Source organism: Girardinichthys multiradiatus, chromosome 12 (genome assembly GCF_021462225.1).
Source record: "Girardinichthys multiradiatus isolate DD_20200921_A chromosome 12, DD_fGirMul_XY1, whole genome shotgun sequence".
In the NCBI taxonomy this organism is placed as follows: Eukaryota; Metazoa; Chordata; class Actinopteri; order Cyprinodontiformes; family Goodeidae; genus Girardinichthys; species Girardinichthys multiradiatus.
Window position 1 is genome coordinate 28,677,747 of NC_061805.1, and position 21,961 is coordinate 28,699,707.

A 21,961-nucleotide genomic window follows, 5' to 3' on the forward strand; every position below is an offset into this window, starting at 1 on the left:
TTAACATCAGTCATTGGTAATGCCACTGAGATGTGTCTGTGGAATCTGTGTTTGGCTTCTAAAATAAAGAAAGCAAAGGGAGTGAATTAACATTAGTGACCAGTGTTGTTTCAGCAAACAAAACTGCACAACCAGATATTGCATTTTTAAGTAACTTGCTATGAGACAAAGTTGGGGGAAACAAGCCCAAACAAGGCACTTGCAAAATGTATCTGCTCTTTAATGATGCAGTCTGTTTGGAAAAAGGGCTGAGTTTGTTTATTTTGGCTCTTCTATTTGCAGAAAATTAGCAGTGGTGTCACAAGGGTTCACAGCCGCAGACAAACTTCAGACACTGTATTCATTTCCTTAATTAAAAGCTAATATCAGCCTCCATTATGCTGCCAAAACAAACCACTTTCCTTTTCTAGGTTTGGGCTCAGTATCTGACTCATGACATCCTACCTTTCTCATTTGTTTTGTCATTTAATGTTGTTGCTTCTGCAATTTTAGCTGACAAAACATAACCAGAATGTGTTTATTCGAATTTGAAGTGAAAGTGTTCTTTTTGGGGGGTTTTGCACTTGGAATCATATATTCGATGGGATCAATTATTTTGCTTAATCTGTTTGCTGGTTTTCTTTGACTTTAACATTAATGTTGGAGAGTCTAAAGTAAAAGATAAAAATGTTTTAAATGTGAAAGTAAACTGATAATGAAGTTTTGAAATATTTGCTCAGCCTTGCTTCATATGACCCATAAAGGCACTTGTTTTTGGAAAATTTACACATTTTGGAAATATGTTTTAGGTTATTTCTCCAAAGATTGCTACTCACTGGGATTTCTGACACCCAATATTTTTAACAAACATTTTCTCATAGTTTTGGTTCTCTGTTAGCTTCCTACAATGCTTTTGATGTATAAAATCCTTAGAGTAAATCAATCTTTTATTGTCACACTGAGAAAAGAATGGAAAACAACTACCATTTAATATGACTACATTTGTACATTTAATAAGAGGGCAGCAACCTTGAGAAATGATTGTCTTTAACATAATCATAAAGAAATGTAAATCAGCATTGTTTTAAATCACGCTTTACCTTTCTGAGTTTCTAAGAACGTAATTAGTAATGCATTGCTTTTTGTTTTAACTACTGGCCACTAGGCTGAACAAGGACCCATTATTTATTAGACCATCATGCACAGTGAGCATGATGGCTTTTTTACAAATCTTTACCAGAGATGTCAATAAACATGTCCAGCTCTGTATGTTCTTCCAATAGATGCATCTCCCTTCTTCTTGTATCAACCAACAATACTGGATGTGGTCCATCAATACTACAATGTCTTTCTTGTGTTTTGATTGGTGGTGAATTGATAAGGTTTTGGAAGGGACTTTAGAGTGTTTTATGGAGAGCATGTAAGTATGTGTATGTATGTATGTATGTATGGATGAATGGATGGATGGATGGATGGATGGATGGCTGAGCCTTTCAGGAAATTTTTAAACCTGTATGATGTCAACCTGTACACAAAAATATTAAATTAAGTATTAATTCTTCAGTTGTGTACCTTCATCCGTGAGTTAGGTATGACAATTTCTCTGAGAGTAACAAAACTGCTAAACCACCCAATCCCACTTTGCCCAAAACTTCATTTTCATAGCCTAACAGTGTCATTTATCATATTTTTGCTTCCTCAGGACCATCTTCAGTGATCAGCAATGATGACGACTCAGCTTCTCCTCTTCATCACGTCTCAAATGGCAGCAACACTCCCTCCTCTTCAGAAATGGGACCTGATGCAGTCATCATTGGCATGACCAAGATCCCAGTGATAGAAAATCCACAATATTTTAGGAGCACCAACAGCCTGCTGAAGACAGACACATGTAAGTAAACATACACGTGCATAACTACTGAACATACCATAACAAAGAATTCACTTAGAGTAATACTCCCTGATTAGGCTAATAAATAATATACACAGTTGGAACCAGATATTTACATACATGTTTAAGAAGACACAACCTTTTTCTCTGTCTGTCTGAAGTTAAGTTATGCTATACTTTTAGGATAAGCAAAAATATTTCCATTTGCTAAATGCCAAAAGACAAAAGAGTGATTTTTTATTTTTATTAAAGTCAGAGGTTTACATACACTATGATTACTATGACTTGAAACAATTTTAGCCCAGATTAGGATGTTATGGCTTTTGTAGACTTCAAATAGGATAATTCACACCATCTGAGTTCAATACAGGTATACCTGTGGATGTATGCAGGCTTCAGACACCTCAAACACCTCAGACTCACCGCTTCCTTGTACGACATGATGAAAAGATCAAACAAAATCAGCACAGATATCAGGTTATTCTATTGTGTCAATTTCATTTATGAAGCCTTACAATTCTGGTTTATCCATGGGTACACAGTCAAGATGTCTGAAGGTGTCACATGCATGTGTTCAAACAGTTTTCAGTGTTATCAGTTACCAGAGTTATCTGTGTCCAAAATATTAACATATTTGATCTGAAATGTGTGTATCAACCTCAGAACAAAGCAAGAGACCTTGTGAAGATACTGGCTGAAGCTAATAGATTCTCAATATCCACAGTGAAACAAGTCTTGTACCGACATGGGCTCAGAGAAAAAGACAATATTACTCCAAAAGCAACATATAAAAGTCAAAGAACAGTTTACAACTGCCCTCAGAAAAAAGAGCTTTATTTTTGCCGAAATGTCTAGTGGTCCAATAAAACTGTAACTGAAGTGTTTGGCCATAATATTCGTTGTTACATTTGGAAGAAAAAGGGGGAAGCATGGAAGTTGGGTGTGGCTGTGTGGATCATGTTTTTTGGGTGACAGATAGCATTATGAAGAAAGGACATTATGTAGAAATATCTCAGGACATTAGTGAAAATTTGGATGCAAATGGGTTTTTGTAAACTGATAATGATTCTAAGTATACTACCAAATGAGTTACAAATTGACTTAATGACAACAAATCAATGTTCAAAGTCTAACACAATATATATATATATATATATATATATATATATAAGGGGTTTGCAAGCAAGCCAGCCTACAAACCTGCCTCAATTACCTCAGTTCTGTCAGTAGGAATGGGCCAAAATTGCAGCAAACTATCATGAGAAGCTTGATGAAGGATGCCCAAAACATATGACCCAGGTCATACAGTTTAAAAGGCAGTTCTACCAAATACTGAGGAAACATTTGTAAACTTCTGACTATGAGGAAAGTGATAAAAATCACTCTTTCATTATGCTAACATTTAGCAAATAGAAATAATTTTGGTAACCCTTACTTAAAAGAGGAAACATTTAGTCTGGTTTGTTGTCAAACAGTGCAAAGAAAAGGTGCCATTTTATGCAGTGTATGTAAATATCTAGTTACAAGTGTAGATTTGGGACACAGAGACATACAAAACATGTTGGTTCTGCTAACTGCCAGGTCTTATGGAAAGGTGTGAAATAGTAGACACATGTACAGAAGCATTGACAAATGCATGTTGAAGAAACATTCACCATCAGCTCAAAATGTATTGTAACATTCTCTCTGTCTAAGCGATGTGACTTCTATCAAGGATAACTCTCGGTAAAGATTGAACGATTTATTCACATAGCTGTTGTCGGCCACAGCCACGCCGTACAAAAACCAGTCGGGAGGGAGGGCAAAAACCCCATCTCCCCTTTTCTCCCGTCTGCTCCCCCTCCATGCTGTAAACTGTCATGAACATCCAAACTACAGAGCTGCTGCAACAATGTATACTGTAAACTGCTCTGGAACAATGCAACTACAGAACATGCTACAGTATTTATGCTGCTTACTTACATTACGACATCAAGAAGCAAAACATACAAGAGCCTAACTATTTACCACAGGGTAATTTTCAAAATCAACTCCACCACAAATATAGCAATGGAATAAAGAGAGAAAGGCGATGACAAAGAATTAAAATGTAAATGAAAAAAAGCAGAAATGAAGAAGAAGAAAGATACTCAAAGAGAACAAAGGAACAAAACAGCAACAGGCAACTCGAGAACATGCAGGGATATTGACCTGCTCCATCAATATGACATTATGATTATTGGCAAGTAATAAAAGCCTCTCCAGGCTTTGGCCTTCTGTAGTAATAAATTTTCGATCTGCATGTGTCTGTGTGTATGTGTGTGTGTGTGTGCTCCTTTTGGTGGATAGTTACGTTTAGGGGTATACTAATGAGAGAATGCAGGTTGACCTCTTTGGTCCTGCTTTAAAACTGAACAGCTTACTTGGATTTACTGCTCAAAGACAAGAATGAAAGCTCTCTGGATCAATGCAAGTCAATAACATACTGTGGTGTATGTGTAAGTGCTTTTCTTTGTATTTAGAAGTGTATTGCTGTCTTTTCTATCATTGTTCTGTGGGCCTCTTTGAGTCACACACAGGCAATATGCTTTAAATACTCTCTGTATTTAACCGATTTCTTGGCGCTCTTGCCATTTCAGACAAGTACAGTTTTTGATGGAGACAGTTTGGCAAAGTGGTTCTTGGTTGCTCTTTAATCATGGCCTTAACCAGTTCTCCTCTACAGTAGTGGGTATATGTTGCTACTTAAATGATTGCAGACATCTCTTCCTGGCAGCAGTGAAGCAACAATTACTGTGCAGAGATGATGGATCCACGCTTAATCACGGGAAACGTTAGATGTGTTGCACGGCTTAAGTTGTGCAATTTCTTCAGAAGTGAACACGTCATTAACAATAATAACATCAGAGGGGGCATAATTGTTGGAAACCGTAATAGATACATTAGGAAGTAGTTACTGTAAAACATGCAGGTCTGTGAAGGCACAATTTGCTTTGGTAATGTTTTATCAGTTTCTTCTGTGTATGCACTGAGCTTAGAGTTAATGTACTGTGCAATTTAGAAATTGTAAGACATAAATAAAGGCTGAAGGTCTTTTTCGTTGAGTCACAAAGTGGGGCCCTTTGCTGATGTTCAGCCAGTTATTATTTGAACGTTCCAGTTTATTAACCTTGTCAAGATTAATTCGGTTTGAGAGTTTTTTGTGAAAAAATTAAAATCTTAAAGGATTGTATAAGCTTCCATATTTGAAAGATCCTTGAGTCTTAATTGTTTTTGAAAAGACTGCTGGTGCATTTCCTACCACTTTCTACCATTAATGAAATCAATAATAAAACATTTTTAATAGGATGTAAGCAATTTCACCAACCATTAAGCAACCTAAACGGGTGTTTACTGACCACACTAAATTTACAGTGAATTAAAGTTTAATTAAACAAAATTAATTCTTAGCAACTTTCATACTTTAAAATATTATGTCAAGGGAGTGGTATGTATTCAGGATTTCTACATTTTGTAAATGATCCCTAATTTATTTCTTGAAAATAGAAAGAGGTCAAGGCTGATGATAAATACACCACTAACAGTTTGCTGGGCTTAGCCTTTATAAACTGGAAATTTACACAATAGTAAAAACCTTGACTCAGCCCAGATTATAAAACTGCCAATGAATCAATAAAAAACAGAAGTATACAAATACAATTTGAGGATTTGAGTACATGATTCCAATTACTTGTTTTAACAAGACAGAGGTGACTCTTCTTGGCCATCCACACTAGCTTTCTGAAGAAAATAGTTTTTCTCAGTTATGCAAAGTAAGTTATGCTAACAAGTGTCTGATTTCAGTGACATATTTATGATGGAGATGTCTGAGGATTTTTTTGTTCATATATGTTATGATCAGCAGTCACTACCTTAAGTGCAGTCAAGCGCTTTCTAAACGATTATATTTAAAGAATAAAGTTCATTAGGAGCAGAGCGAGTACCAATTTAGATTTTTTTCATGTTATCAAAACTTCAGGCTTAAAAATTTAATAATGGTTCATGCAAAGAACAGTATTAAAAAACCTTCACAATACTTTGTGTTAGATGTTTTTCTAAATTAAAGAGAGTGTTGGTCTGTTATCTGCTAACAAGAAAGGGCTGTCAGAAATTAAAAAGAAAAACAAAACTCTGTATGTATAAAGACAAAATTGCTTAATCCTGAAGCAATGAGGTGCAAAACCCCAAAGCAGCATTGACATCATCTGGGGCTCCTTGTCACAAGTGCATACTATGCAAGCCATTGCATGTAAAACACACCTGAAAATAATCAGCGTCATATTCAGATCTTCAAATAAATGTCATATTTCTCTGAGGTGGAGCAGTACCAAAGTGCAAACAGGAGGACGGGAGCCGCATGGTGTGTTGAATTTTTAAAAATAACTTAAAGAACTTACAGCAGGGAACAAAGGCAGGTAGGCAGACATGAGGCAGGGAACTAACAGGACGATCCAGTTACCAGAACAGAAAACCAGAGAGTCTAAATACTGAGGAAAGGAGAAGAATGGACCCATGAACCAAGGAAACTAATCAGAAGGGAATGAGATGCAGCTGATGGAAGATACATGACAACTGAAATAGGGAGGCGCATTAACTCAGATGATCAGGGAGTCAAGGAAAACAGCAAAACATCTAAGTGAACAGAAATAAGTAAACAGTGGAACTAAACAACATAAACATGGAGGAACCAGATCTATAAGGAAATGCAAACTAAATTATATAATATAGGAATCCAGGGAAGTAACAAAAACTTACATATCAGAAGGAATCCAATAAACCTGGATGACCTAAAATAAAGCAAGTGAAGAACATGGCAGCACAGAGAAAGTAAACAGAACACAAACTCAAAATCCCAAACACAGGTAGATTATAACAATAAACAGTTCATCTGGTCAGGTAACGTCAACTACGGCAGAACAGATGCATGAAGCACTTACATAAAAGACACTGAAAATGATTTTATTAGTATTATTTATTTATTTATTTTAAATTCTGATGTATAGGGAGAGGTGTATACAGATGTTATATACAAACAGAGGAATTTAGCACACCTACTGCAATAATAAAGCTTAATCCACAGACAGTTTATGAGGCAAATCTGTAAATCTGGCCCTGTTTTTGCTGCAGCCCTGAAGCTGACAACTATCCTCATATGACTCCCCTGGTTGGGTATTTCTAGTAAACCATTCGGGATCTCACTGCTACAGATTAGCTCATGTTTTCTAGTAGAGCCTCTTTGTTTCAAAAGTTTTTTAAGCCAGCCATTTATCCAAAACACACATTATGCCTTTGTAGTCCTCTTCTTTGTGCTATCTTAAAATCTTCAAGCTGAATTCTTATTTATATGGAAAAAATATATGGTTTTAGAGGAAAAACCGATCCTAAAACCTGTGTAAATAATTCCCTTGAACATTGTGCCCATTCCTGCTGGAAATGTATGAATCAATACATTTTATTTCGATTGCATGCATGCTCAGTATGAGGGATTGCTTCAAAGTCAACGCCAGTGACTGTCCACTGTCGCTACATGCTCATGAAGTCACTGACTTTATGCAATCTGCTGGGTTTCCTTAGATAGAAAAACTTTTTATCCAATGTGAATAAATAGCTGAATCTGACTGCACTATTCAATGGTTAGGATTAATTGGAATGTATGTTCCTGACTTTGTGAAGTGCCTTGAGACAACATGTGTTGTGAATCGGCGCTATATAAATAAACTAAACTGAATTGATCACTGGTTAGTAGCCAATAAAAAAGAAATGCCATGCATATTTGAATCTTGACATCATGCTGGAAAGTGCTGTTATTGGATTCATCTTGGTTAAATCTTCTCACTTTTACCTTGGATCAAGCAAATCCTGTTTTTAAATATTTTTAAATAATAATTTTTTTTTTCATGTAAATTACTATGGTATTTTTGAGACTGGTAGAAATTAGCCATTGTCCTCACTGTGATGAAATGTTATTTTGACTCCATCATTAACACTTTTTTCTGTTTCTTCAAACTGAGCTTTTTAGACAGCTTGAGGTAAGACCCTGACTGCTAATAACACTTCTACAGAACCCATTTATAAATAAAAGATTCCAAACTATATGAATGAAAAGTGTCTCTTAAAACACCTCGAACATATGACATACTTTTTTCATTGTAAAAATTAGACTTCACAAACAAGTTTGGCCACAGACTGTACTTGAGTATAGGGACTGGATCGAGAATACAATGTTTTGTTTCTCATTTATTCCATCATTACTTGGTTAATATTTTGTTTAGTTCTGGAACATTTTTTATTCAAATGTTAACACAAGCATACATGTTCACAAACATCTATTTACAAGCACACTCACACGCACACTGATACATGTTAAAAAATTAAGGTCACAGTTAGTTACACCTCGTAGTAAGAAGGCTTGTGGTGGCTTACTTGTGGAAAATTGCAGAGGAAAATGAGGGACATGAGATCAGCTTGCAGTAGATCAAGAACGACTTTGACATCGCTGGTTGTTTTCTCCCAAACCATCTGTCAAACATTATTCATCCTGACCTGTCAGATTGCCTGGTTCCAACTAAGAGATGCACTATTTCCAAGCTACAGAAACTGTTTTATGTCACCATTAAAAGTCTTGGAAGCATTTTGAACAGATGAGACAATCAGGAGTGAAGTACAAGACGGAGGGCAAACAGGCAACAATTATTGTTTTAGGTGCTTAGAAGATGTGGATGTTTAAGAGATTTTTAAAGACCTTTGGAGTGATGTCAAGGTAAAAGAATTGCCATGGATGTTACATAAAGCAGTTGATGGGAAACATCCATTCTTTGTGGCAAATAGGTTAGTTTAAAGCTGAAAAAACTGCTGAGCAAAGAGAAGTAAGAGTAAAATGAAGAATAGATCAAGGAATAAATGTAAGTAAATTAAATAAATGACTAGTTTGCAACATTAGCTAACATGTATGTGGACTTAATGGTTAGATGTGCAGCTCTGCATATGTTCTAAAGCAGGGGTTAAAATAGCAGATTCATTGCTGTCATAACACTAAAACAAAACCCCCTCAATTGCCTGGTCTGGTAAATACATTTAATTCTATATTTTACTTTTATGAATGTATAATAATTACACTGACACATTACCTATATAATAAGGACAGAAAACACAGCAAAAATGCTGAGAGCCAACAAGGTTTCATGCCAAAGGAAAATAAAAGAGCTGGGGGAAGCATTGGTCTGTAAACATAAATTTATATGCTATTTGAGGATGTTAATTAAGAAGTGGCACAAAGCGCTTTCATTGAAGAATACTTATTTAACAGCTACAGTAGGAAATAGTGTGGTGAGCATAGGTTTATTTTATGCTACTGTTACATGGAGGATTATGACTATTTGATTTGAGACAGTGCTCACAGCATATCTGCAAAAAGAAACACTGACATTGAAATGACAGAACAAATATCACACACAGGCCCAAAACCCATGTTTTGCCAAAGTTTTAAGCAACATTAAGCAAAAACTCAGAAAGATAAATCATAGAGGTACATCCGGGAAAGACTGTCCACAGATCTGTTGTAGTCTGTAGGTCTCTGTGTATTATGGAAGCAACCCTTGATAAAGCTCTAAACTGCAACTTAAAAACAGTAACTTGTTGTTTTAGACTGGCTCCAGACCAATTAGCCCCATTTGAAATCCCAATTTTGTTCTAATACTTTGTTGCACACGAAGGGGATCTGTACTTACCCATTGCACAACAGTTTAAATCTCATAATATTCAGTTATTCTGATAAATTATGCATATAAACATAAAAATGCTCAAATGTCATTATTTAAATTATTTGAGTTTGAAAACTTCATCAATCAGCCTTTTCACTGACTGTCTCTTTTCTTCTAAGAACTCATAAAGCACAGAAGAGAAATGTACTGCATAAAGGTAGCAGTTTTGATACCAATACATAATGAAATAATTAAAAAAATAATACACATTTATGCAGCCAAACATATGTCTCATTTATCTTATGTTTTACTAAAATCAAAACTAAATTCAAAAACTTACTAAATGCAAAACTTTATAAAACTAAATGGTGGGTGATACATTGCAATCTATGTGCCAGGTAATATTTATAAAAGTTTGGATGTTCCAGTCCTTCTAGCTTCTAGCTTTTTGTAAAGTTTTTTAATTTATGCGTGGAGGTTTAGATGTTCATTAAGAAACATGATGGACAACTTTGAGCATCATCTTGACAATACTGTCATTTAGCAATGACTGAAAGCCTGACTGAAAGTCCTCAGTCAGAGCCTCTTCAGATCCACTACAACACAGAGACCTACAAGAGATTATTTCTTTCCCACAGCCATCACCATCTATAAGGACTCTCTGAGGACAATTAGATAGTGAGTTACTAATGCATCTGATACCCCTGATGGATTAAATAAAGTATTTTTCATTTCGTTTAATTGAACTGAAAAAACTGTTCTAACCATGATCAATGTGAAAGCTCAGCTTAGTATTGCATTTTATTTAACTCACAACTTAAACCAATTCTCCATAAAATTGGCAAGGTAAAGCTCCCTCCAATTTTGATTTGTTGTTTTACTGGAAACACAGATTCAAACTAGGGGAAACAGAGACGCTTTGTGAAATGTTTTCAAATCACACAAATAAAGATGTATCCATTGTCTTTAGGAGGAATACTGTGCAACACAAAATGTGATCTTCTATAAATCATATCCTCATTTCGGTGAATAATGTATTTTTATCAACTAGCTCTTTTTATACATCAAAAGAGCTAGTTGAGGCATTGTTAAATTGGCCAAGACATGGCAGATTTGCAATAGAGCAGGTAAGGTGCTACACATAAGCGATCAGTCTTACATGATGTCCTCCTTTCATGAAGTCCATCCTTTTAAATATGTTCCTTTTCAATTCAGTTTTTTATTTTTATAGCACCAATTCACAACACATGTCGTCTCAAGGCACTTCACAAAGGGTTTGGAATGGTATAGGGTTGTTGGGGAGATTAGATTAAACTACTGAGTGATAGAGTTTGGCCATTTTAGAATGGCCTATGTGTAGGAGTACTAAGTAAAATAATGCACTGATAAAGTGTGTCCATGTAGAGCCCACTGGTGGCCATTGTTATACTAAAAACCACAAGGATTGGGATACCTCTCTCTGTCAGACTGATTATAACCATTGAAAAAGAGAAGGGGTCGCACAGGTAGCAGAAATGGAGGGTGTGTTTGCACCTCAACCAAAACTGAGCCGGTTTAGGGTAAACCTGACTCCCCCTTACTCCATCCAACAGGGAGGGAGGAAGGCAGAGGTAAAAATAATTGGAGAGTGTTGTTTCCTGTTGCATTGTGTGAAAGGTGGGTAACTTTAAAATGGGCTAAGTCAATTCAATCGAATCATATAGATTTCAAGTCAGGCACATACATTCCAATTAATCCTAACCATTGAAGAGTACAGTCAGATTCAGTTATCTATTCAAATTGGATAAAAAGTTTTTCTGTCTAAGGAAACCCAGCAGATTGCATCCAGTCAGTGACTTTCAGCATTCCCTCCTCCCGGATGAGCATGTAGAAACAGTGGACAGTCACTGGCGTTGACTTTGCAGCAATCCCTCATACTGAGCATGCATGTAGCGACAGTGGAGAGGAAAAACTCCCTTTTAACAGGAAGAAACCTCCAGCAGAACCAGGCTCAGTGTGAGCGGCCATCTGCCACGACCGACTGGGGGTTTGAGAGAACAGAGCAGAGACACAAAGAGAACACAGAAGCACTGATCCAGGAGTTCTTTCTATGGGAAGGAAAAGTTAATGTTAGTGGATGTAGCTCCTTTAGTCGTTTTACCTAGAAAGAAAGAACAGATAAACTCTGAGCCAGTTTTCAAGGATAGAGTCTGAAGGAGAGCACAAATAATTAGTCACAGTAAAAGCTCAGTCAATTGCTATATCTAGGAGAGAGAAAGGGTTAAACACTGAAAGACAGGGCTATGTGGATCATTGGTAGAGGGTGAGTATTAAGTTGTTGCCAGCAGAAGCTTGGACGATGACCCCCTCCAGAAAGTTGTCACAGGTAGACACAGAGTCAGGCCAGGTGTAGCTTCTAGGAAGAGAAAAGAGAGAGAACATAAAGTTAAAAGCTGTAATAACAGCAAATAATGCAAAATTGGAGAGTAGTGTGAGAATGTAGCGAAGAGAGTGAAAGTGGTCATTATGTCCTCCAGCAGCCTAAGCCTATAGCACCATAACTACAGAGATAGCTCAGGATAACTCAAGCCACTCTAACTATAAGCTTTATCAAAAAGGAAAGTTTTAAGCCTAGCCTTAAACGTAGGCAGGGTGTCTGTCTCACGGACCAAAACTGGGAGCTGGTTCCACAGAAGAGAAGCCTGATAACTAAAGGATCTGCCTCCCATTCTACTTCTAGAGACTCTAGGAACCACCAGTAAACCTGCAGTCTGAGAACGAAGTGCTCTGTTAGGAACATATGGAACAATCAAATCTCTGATGTATGATGGAGCTAGATCATTAAGGGCTTTATATGTGAGGAGGAGAATTTTAAATTCTATTCTGGATTAAACAGGGAGACAATAAAGGAAAGCTAAAATAGGAGAAATATGATCTGTCTTTTTAATTTTCATCAGAACTCTTGCTGCAGCATTTTGAATCAGCTGAAGTCTTTTAACTGTATTTTGTGGACATCCTGATAGTAAAGAATTACAATAGTCCAGCTTTGAAGTAACAAATGCATGGACTAGTTTTTCAGCGTCACTCCTGGATAGGATATTTCTAATTTTGTCAATGTTCTGGAGGTGAAAGAAGGAAATCCTGGAAACCTGTTTAATATGGGATTTAAATAACATGTCCTGGTCAAAAATAACACCAAGGTTTTTTACTTTATTATCAGAGGTCAATTTAATGCCATCCAGGTTAAGTGATTGACTAAGCAGTTTCTTTTTTAAAGACTCCGGTCGAAAGACGACAACGTCTGTCTTGTCTGAATTTAGAAGCAAAAAATTTAAAGTCATCCAAGTTTTTATATCTTCAAGACATGCTTGTAGTCTATGTAACTGGTTGGGCTCATTAGGATTCATTGATAAGTAAAGCTGAGTGTCATCAGCGTAACAGTGAAAATTTATTCTATGCTGCCTGATAATTTTACCTATTGGAAGCATATATATAGTAAAGAGAATTGGCCCAAGTACTGAATCCTGTGGTACTCCACAATTAACCCTGGAGTTTAAAAATGATTTATCATTTACATGAACAAACTGGAATCTGTCAGACAAATAAGATTTAAACCAGCCTAGCGCTGTTCCCCTGATCCCTACAGCATATTCCAGCCATTCTAAGAGAATATTATGATCGACTGTATCAAATGCAGCACTGAGATCTAACAGAACCAGAACAGACACAAGTCCATTATCTGAGGCCATAAGAATATCATTAGTGACTTTCAGCAGAGCTGTTTCAGTGCTATGATGAACTCTGAAGCTTGACTGAAACTCTTCAAACAGGTCATAACTGTGTAAATGCTCACACATCTGATTAGCAACTATTTTCTCAAGAATTTTACATAAGAACGGAAGATTGGATATAGGTCTGTAATTTTTCAAGTCATCTCGATCAAGCGAAGGTTTCTTAAGTAAAGATTTAATTACAGCTAACTTAAAAGCCTGTGGTAGATATCCATTTACTAAGAATAGATTAATCATGTCTAAAATGGGGCTGGTAATCGGAGGGAACACTTCCTTAAATAATTTGGTTGGGATTGGGTCTAACATACAAGTTGAAGGTTTAAATTAAGCTAATATTTCTGATAACTCAGGAAGCTCCACAGGATCAAAGCAGTCCAAACACAAATCAGGTTCTACAGTTACTTCCAATGTTGTAATAGAATCACTTTTATTTAAGAAGTGTTAGGTTTAAACCCCGACACTCATTACAACATCTGCACAAAGAAAGACACAGAGAAGTTAGTTTGTTTTAACTTGCAAGGAGAGTGTCCCGGAGACTGTCTCAGTTACAATTCTCCAAACACACTCTGAAGACAGTCTCCGCTCTTCATGCTTTTATTAGAAAAGGAACGCCCTAGTTACATGAGATTTCAACTGCTGAGGGAGTTTATCTTTATGTGAAAACAGACTGTTCTCACATCCTGTGCTCATGTTGCAACATCATATTCCTCTATGCATATAAGGAGATAACAACCATTCTCAATCAGTAATATAAACAGCACATCTAGATAGTAAATAAGTAATGTAGAATGAAAACTGAATAATGTATGTACATTTATCTAACATTTCCCACCTGTTTATTCAGTTTAGCATTATATCAATTTTAAACATCATTCAGTGACTACTTCTTTTCAGATTTTCAGTCATGAAATCATTGCAATGCATAAAAAGTTACACTCAGAGGACCTCCCTAATAACCATCAGGGTCTGGATACAAGTCTGGAAAATGCAGAGATGTCTCTTCGTTGCTTGTCTCATCAGGGTCTTCATCTGAGTCCTCGTCTGGTCTTATAAGGGCATACATCTCTGAGAGCTCTGTTTTAACTGGTTGTATAGCAGAGGTGATTATTCGAGAACACAAGGCTCTTATACAAGGAATACAACAACATCCACATAAGGTGAGAATAGCTGCAAACACAGCAATAGACATTAATATAGAAAACACTAGTTGTTTATATTTTCCAAACATTTCCCCAAAACCATCCCACATTGAGGTGTCAACTCCAGAATGGTCTTTCATTTTGTCGTTGAGTGATCTAAGGCCTTCCAACGCTTTAGTCAGGCTTCCATCAGCTGCGGTGTTATTTGGTATAAAAGTGCAACACTGACCACCAAATATGGAACAAACATCTCCTTTCTCAGCTAAGAGCATGTCAACGGCAATTCTATTTTGGAAAGCCATAAGTGAGGTAGCTGACAGTTGTTCATGGATAGCGGAGAAATCTTCTTCAGTTTTGTTTCCTAATCTCTGCACATTATAATGGATGTAGTTGATTCTGTCTACATTTTTATTGATTGTACACCACCAACATATGGTGGATTCAAAGCCTGCTGCCACTTGATCTGCTAATTTATATTCATCAGGGACCCCTCTTGGTATTCCTATGCTGTCTATGTAATTAGGGTCATCTTGATTGTTTCATACCACTACAATCTAGATACCAGTCATACCCATCCCAGCTGTTTGCCCCATAGCCCCCTATTTGCAAGTTTCGATCAAAAGTGAACACAGTCTGTGTTCTGTTAGTTTGATAGCAGAAATACAGTTCTTTTGTTCTACTGCTATCCCCATCTGTAGTATTACAGGGGTTTTTTAATATTTCATGTTGGATTTTGGATCGATTAGGATTATAGTACCCTGCTCTTCTTTTTTGCATTTTGTGATTTCTTTCCCATATTAACAGGGCACTTACAACTATGATTGAGATGATGCTCCCTATTATCAATATATTTTTGTGTGTAGGGGTGAACATCTTTCTGTAGATTGGAGCCCTTCCTAAAAACCTGTAGCAGAGCTGTGGACAATCTTCACCGGTTTGAGACAACTGCAAACTATAATTGCAGCCCCCTTTGTAGCCGGACTACCTCTGAAGGTCAGATGAAGAGCTACAATGCTACAACAGATACCACAATGCTATTACTACAACACAAACAATGATAGTTAGGGTAAACACTGCTATTGAGAAATTTATTTTAGTTATGTTCTATTATTCTTTTACAATGTGTTAGATGGATCCATGAGTTCCTTTCTGCAATCTTAATCGCAGTTCCAGTAGTCAACAACACCTGATAGGGCCCTTCCCACTTAGGTGAATGCCAATGCTTCTTCTTTATGCTTTTTATGAGGACCCAGTCACCTGGTTCAACTAACGGTATTCCCTGCGTAGACACAGAAGTTTCATCTTCATTAGTTTTCCCATTGTTTTGCTGTCTTTGTTGTAACATCTTTCTCATATAATCTGCCAGTGTGCTTTCATCATCTGTTTCCCACATATTTTTAAAATATGGCAGTCTGTAAGGTCTCCCAAACACAGTTTCATATGGTGTTAATCCATCTGAGCTAGTTATGTTGATATAGAGTTTTACTAAATCCATGCATTTAGTCCATGGTCTTCCAGTTTCTTCCATGCATTTTCTTAACCTGTTCTTTATAGTCCCATTCATTCTTTCTACTAGCCCAGCGCTTTGTGGATGATAAGCACAGTGGTGTTTTAGGTCTATGTGGAAGGCTTGTCCTATTTTGTTAATGATTTGATCAACAAAGTGTGTACCGTTGTCACTATAGATTTTCTCTGGAATACCATACCTTGGTATTATGTCTTTGCATAAGGCTTTTGCCACTGTTAATGCATCTGGTGTTTTTGTTGGAAATAGTTCTATCCATTTTGAGAATGGATCTATTATTACTAAACAATACTTTTTCCCTTCGCTGTTGTTTAGTTCTATGAAATCCATGTGGATATGTTGAAAAGGGTATTTGGCCTTGGGAAATTGTCCCCTTTTTGGCCTTAAGTTCCCTTGGGCATTGTGTTTTGCACATACTAAGCAGCTTCTACAAAAATGTTTTGAATAGGAGTTGAATCCATAGGTTGTGTATACTTGGTTTACCAATCCTGTCATCCCTCCTGTTGAGACATGTGACTTACCATGACTCAATATTGCTGCCCATTTGTATAGGTTTTTTGGTAGGATTGGTTTATTTTCTGGTCAGGTGAAAATACCATCTTTTAATTGTGCCCCTTTTCTTTGCCATTGTTGTTGTTCCTGCTTTGGTGATTGTTGTTGCATGTCTTTTAATGTTTCATTTTGTAAATCAGCTCCTGTCATCATTAGAACTTGTTTTGGTGCTTGTAATATGGTTGTTTTTCTCTCTTCCATTATTGTTCTTCCTCCTGAACTTAATTGATGACCCAAATACTTTACTGTTTCTTTGCAAAATTGCAACTTGCTTTTGCTTACTTTATGGCCTTCTCCTGCTAGATGTGTTAGGAGAGCTAAAGTGTCCTGTTTACATGCTTCTTCTGTTTCTGATGCCACCAGTATGTCATCTACATATGTTAATAGTTGACTGTTTTGTGGAGGCTCGAAGGTGGACAGACTGGAGGTCAAAACTTGAGAGTAGATTGTTGGACTCTCACAATATCCCTGAGGTAACCTTGTGTAGGTGTACCTTTTTCCTTTAAATGTGAAAGCAAACCAGTACTGACTGTCTTTAGGCAGTGGCACAGAGAAAAATGCATTGCTTATGTCCACTACAGTGAAAAACGTAGCTTTTGGGTTCAGAGAATTCAACAGTGTGTGTGGATCTGCTACACACGGCGATCTTTGAATGACTGCGTTATTAACTGCTTGTAAATCCTGAACCATCCTCCACCCTACAGATGGAGGTGCCTTTTTTACAGGGAATATAGGAGTGTTACAGGGTGACTCAGCACATTCAATCAACACTCCTGCCTTTTTCAAATCTGTAATAACTGGTTCAATTCCTATCATTGCATCAGGTTTTAGCGGGTATTGTTTCACTCTAGGCCTGTATTCTGTTTTGGGTCTTATTACAACAGGAAGCGCTGTTTTGACTAGGCCAACATCTGTTGGCCCTTGAGACCATAGTTTTTCAGGAACCAGCTTCAACAGTTCCTCTTGTTCCTTAGTAAAGAAGATATGTCACTTTTCCTTTTTGTCTAGATGCACTCCGGATTGGACAGTCACTGTCCAAAACAATGCCTTTTTTGTCATCAGGGTTGATTGACTGTACCAGGTGTTTACACCTGTTGCAACCCAATCTCTTGCTCTTTCACCACTGTTTACTAATTGGCCCAAGTTTTTCCACCCCTCAGTTGTCTCTTTACACAGTGAGATATGAGGTTCTGAGTATTGTCTAAACAACCTTTTGACTGTATCTGGCAGTATTACTGCAGCTGCGGCATTTGCTGTCACGTCTGAGTACACATATGACACTGTTATTTTTACTGGAGTGATTTTGTCAAATTCGCTTTTGTATTTGGTGTCTGGTTTGTTTGTGTACCACATTGTAACATGTAGGTCATCAGGTGACATTACATCCTGAGGGTTTCGTATGGAATTTTTTCCTTCATCTACGAGAAATGACCCCGTGGAAGTTGGTGCTTTATTTGGGATGTCCAATGTATAGTAATAGCTTGGGCTTCCCACTCCCTGCATTACATATACATTTTCAGGCCTTTCCCTAGCTATTTTTAATCCATCAGGAGTTGGCAATATGATTAGTTGTAAGGCGACCATTGCATCTCTACCTAATAGATTTACTGGACATTCTGGCAATATCAGTACCGAAAGTTGGCATGTTTTTCCTTCCGGGTCTCTGAGCCATATGGGTTCAGTCTCAGTAACCCTTTTTGTCACTCCTTGGGCTGCTCTGACCACAGCATAATTTCCACTAGGCTTTGCATGTGGTAGTGGCTCTCTGAGGGTGGTTCTACATGCTCCAGAATCACAAAGGAACGTGATAGGTGTGCCTTGTACTATCAATGTTATTTTTGGTCTAATTTTTTCTACATAGAACAGTTCTTCCAGATTTAATATGTTTTCTCCCTCCTCAGTCAAAAGTACCCTTTCTGTCATTTCACCAAGGGGTTGTCTGCTCAGTTTCCCCTGCGGCTCTGGTGCTAGTCACGCACTATAGTTTTGTTGGGCAGAGCTACTTTGGCAGTCTCTAGCCATATGTCCCTCTTTTCCACAGGACCAGCATGCTCTTGGATTTTGTGCTCCAAAATGTCCTCTGCCTCTACCTCTTCCTCGACCTCTACCACGCCCCCTGCCTCGTGTTTGTTGATAATAAACTGCATTATCAAAACAAGCTGTCTCTTCCTCGTGGTAGAACACTGTGTCTTTTTGTTTGGTCTTTTTACTTTTTATAACTTTTTCTGCATGCAGGGCATGGTTGATGTAATCCCGTAATAAGCCTCCACTCATTCCTATGTAATGGCGGTTTACCCAGCCATGTATTTCAGGTGACGAACCTGAATGGAGTGCATTTTTTAACTGTTGTTGGAAGGCACTATTTTACACCATACCGTTGTCTGTACATAACCTTCTCTTTTCATTTGTTTTTCATTTTGTTTACATTTGTTAGCTATTTTACCTTGTAAGTCTTTTAAGGCAGCCGTGGATAACTTTCCATTAAAGTTATAATGTTTTACCCAGTAACATAATGGTTCCACAGCTGTTGGTTCTTCCTTTTCTACTACTTTCCAATCTTTGCATGATAAATTATCAAGTAACTTTTGTTTTTCTTTACTTTGTCCCTTACCCATTTTTAGGCAACTTTTAGTTCCAGTATGGTTTTAACACCTGGTGTGTTCTAAATACTGGAAATACCTTTTAAACAAGATGGTGATCAACTAACCTGTTGCGGTAAAATTCACTTCAACCCGTTAAGGTGGAATTTTCTTGCCTACATGCATCCGCAACGGCTCACCATTTGTTCCTTGTTTAATTTATATGAAAAACAGTCACCTAGTGGTGGCTATTTTTCCACTCTCACACTCACTCGCTCCTTTTATTAGTTTCCTAACAGAGGACTCCGCCGTCCTTAACGTAGAATTTAATTAGTCTATTTCAACTAAGGGAGTCTACCCTCCTGCGGAATTTAACTGTATTCTTCTCTTGTACCTGATAGTGTCTAGAATTGTCAGGGTTTTACTATTTTATTCTTTTGTCATTCATCCCTCTTTTTAATCATAAGATTTACTCACACTTCTCTGCGTCCTTGGAGTTCCGTCAACCCTTGGATCCCAGCTTGCCAGGGAGGACCAGTCCCGGAAAAGGTATTTTTACCGTGACCACGGAGTTTTACCTGGATCTCTCTCACCCGCTGGGATCGTCAGGTATCTTGGACTCCGGCTTGAAAGGACCATTTAAATGTTAGGTTTAAACCCCAACACTCATTACAACATCTGCACAAAGAAAGACACAGAGAAGTTAGTTTGTTTTAACTTGCAAGGAGAGTGTCCCGGAGACTGTCTCAGTTACAATCCTCCAAACACACTCTGAAGACAGTCTCCGCTCTTCATGCTTTTATTAGAAAAGGAACGCCCTAGTTACATGAGATTTCAACTGCTGAGGGAGTTTATCTTTATGTGAAAACAGACTGTTCTCACATCCTGTGCTCATGTTGCAACATCATATTCCTCTATGCATATAAGGAGATAACAACCATTCTCAATCAGTAATATAAACAGCACATCTAGATAGTAAATAAGTAATGTAGAATGAAAACTGAATAATGTATGTACATTTATCTAACAAGAAGAATCCCATAAAGTCATGACTGCTGAGAGCTAAGGGAATGGATGGCTTTTGACATCAAAGAGGTCGATGAAGAGACGTGGCCTGCTGTGTACCTGGGCCAAGTCACATCTTTAATGACTTTCTAGAACTGTCTGATCTGTCTATGAACATCTAAACAGAGAGAAATAATTTGTAGTCTGGACCTGGCATTAGACATTTTTGATTAAACTGTTTTTTTTTGTTTTTTTTTCCTTTCTTTTTGACTCTTTGAGTGATTCTGTGTCTGTCTGTAGGATATTGGATTACGGTAAACCTCACCTAACTTACAGTGTTGTGCAACAATAGGTTCAGTTTAGCTCCCTCCAACTATTAATTATTATAATTAACAACTAATAACAGAATTAGTAATAAAGTTAAAATAATTTTTTTTTATTCAGACTAAAAAAGGCACCACCTGATCAGGAATCATTAGCCAAACAACATTTGCTCTGTCATGGATTGTACTGTGACTGACAGGCCAATGAGGCGATAATATAGAACAATCAACGTAAGACTGAATTCGAGCACTGGCACTCTGAAATAGCAAGCCCTGCACACATATATAAAATAAACACAAACAGCAAATTTCCAAAATATAAGAATTTATTAACAAAACAAATTCCAGTTGAAATTCTTCAATTAACAAACTCTTTAACTAGGCTAGTAACAATCAACTACACTACTGAGAAAAATCTAAAAAAAAAAAAAAATAGGAGAACTAATGAACTATGGAAAGGGAACAAAAAAATAAACCATAGCCAATAAAATTATACAATGACATCACAGTTAATTTTAAGATCAACAGTTCTTTGTGTTCACAAGCATAAATACAAGATTATTTTAATAAATTAATATTTTAAAGTATGATTTGGCTGAATTAGAAGTCAATAACCTTTTAGGCAATTGATTCTTAATGTTTGTTAGCCAGCCATCACAGTGAGTGATGGACTACTGGCAGGTCTCAGTTCAGATTCTTTTTCTGCAGATGCTCGGAAAGAAAGGTTTAAGACAGCTAGTATTCATTTCGGCTGTAATGTATTCTCTGGGTACACACAGACAGAAAACTGTGGATTCAAGATTCTTTGAAGAAGTAGTATAACTGGATCATCCACACGCGTTGTCCCTCCGATGCTGTTCTAGCGAAGGGCCTCTGGAAAGAGAACGGACGATGCTGTGCATCAGAGTTTTGTGCTATGATTTCATGGGGGCTTTCCTTGAAAACGGGTTAATGCTGTACATTCTGGGAGTTTTTACCAGTCTGTTATGTGTGTGGTACAGTGGTTGTTCTCCATCCATGGCTGGGCCCAACAACAGTGTGGATCAATGGATCTCAGAGACTTGCAAGGCTTTAACAGGAGGTCCTGAATGGACAGCTTTTCTTTATATGTGACTCTTAATCTCATGGTGTACAAATCTCCTTTATCCTCTTTCATGTGTTGATGTATCTGTTTCAGGACATTCCCAAATTCATGTGCTTCAGGTTTTCTTATGCGTCAACCTCTGTATCATAAAAGCTAGGGGTTAACAAGGTTTAAGTAAGGATAACACAGTGTTAATCGTCCTGTAGCATAAGACATTGAGTCATAATCATGATGAGAAGAGAAATTTTCATTAAATCAGCTGGCATGGAGTCACAAATTCCTTAGCAACAGAAAAAAAGTGTTTCTCTCTCTGAGCCAACCGTGGGTGAGCTGGAAGAGGTTATACGCATCAAGCAAGACAGAGACACAATGAACTACTGTACATCTGAACACATA

General features: G+C 37.3%; 1 protein-coding gene across 7 annotated transcripts in view; it reads left to right on the forward strand.

Annotated features, from left to right (window-relative positions):
* Positions 1 to 21,961, forward strand: part of ntrk2a (neurotrophic tyrosine kinase, receptor, type 2a) — a 151,783-nt gene that overhangs the window by 89,814 nt on the left and 40,008 nt on the right. For all 7 annotated transcript variants that reach the window (XR_007040658.1, XM_047381907.1, XM_047381909.1 and 4 more), the window contains one exon: positions 1,682 to 1,870. Coding sequence is in view for 6 of the 7 variants with exons in the window: in XM_047381907.1 (XP_047237863.1) it covers positions 1,682 to 1,870 (189 nt within the window). In the remaining variant the exon portion in view is untranslated. The remainder of the gene's footprint in view (positions 1 to 1,681; positions 1,871 to 21,961) is intronic.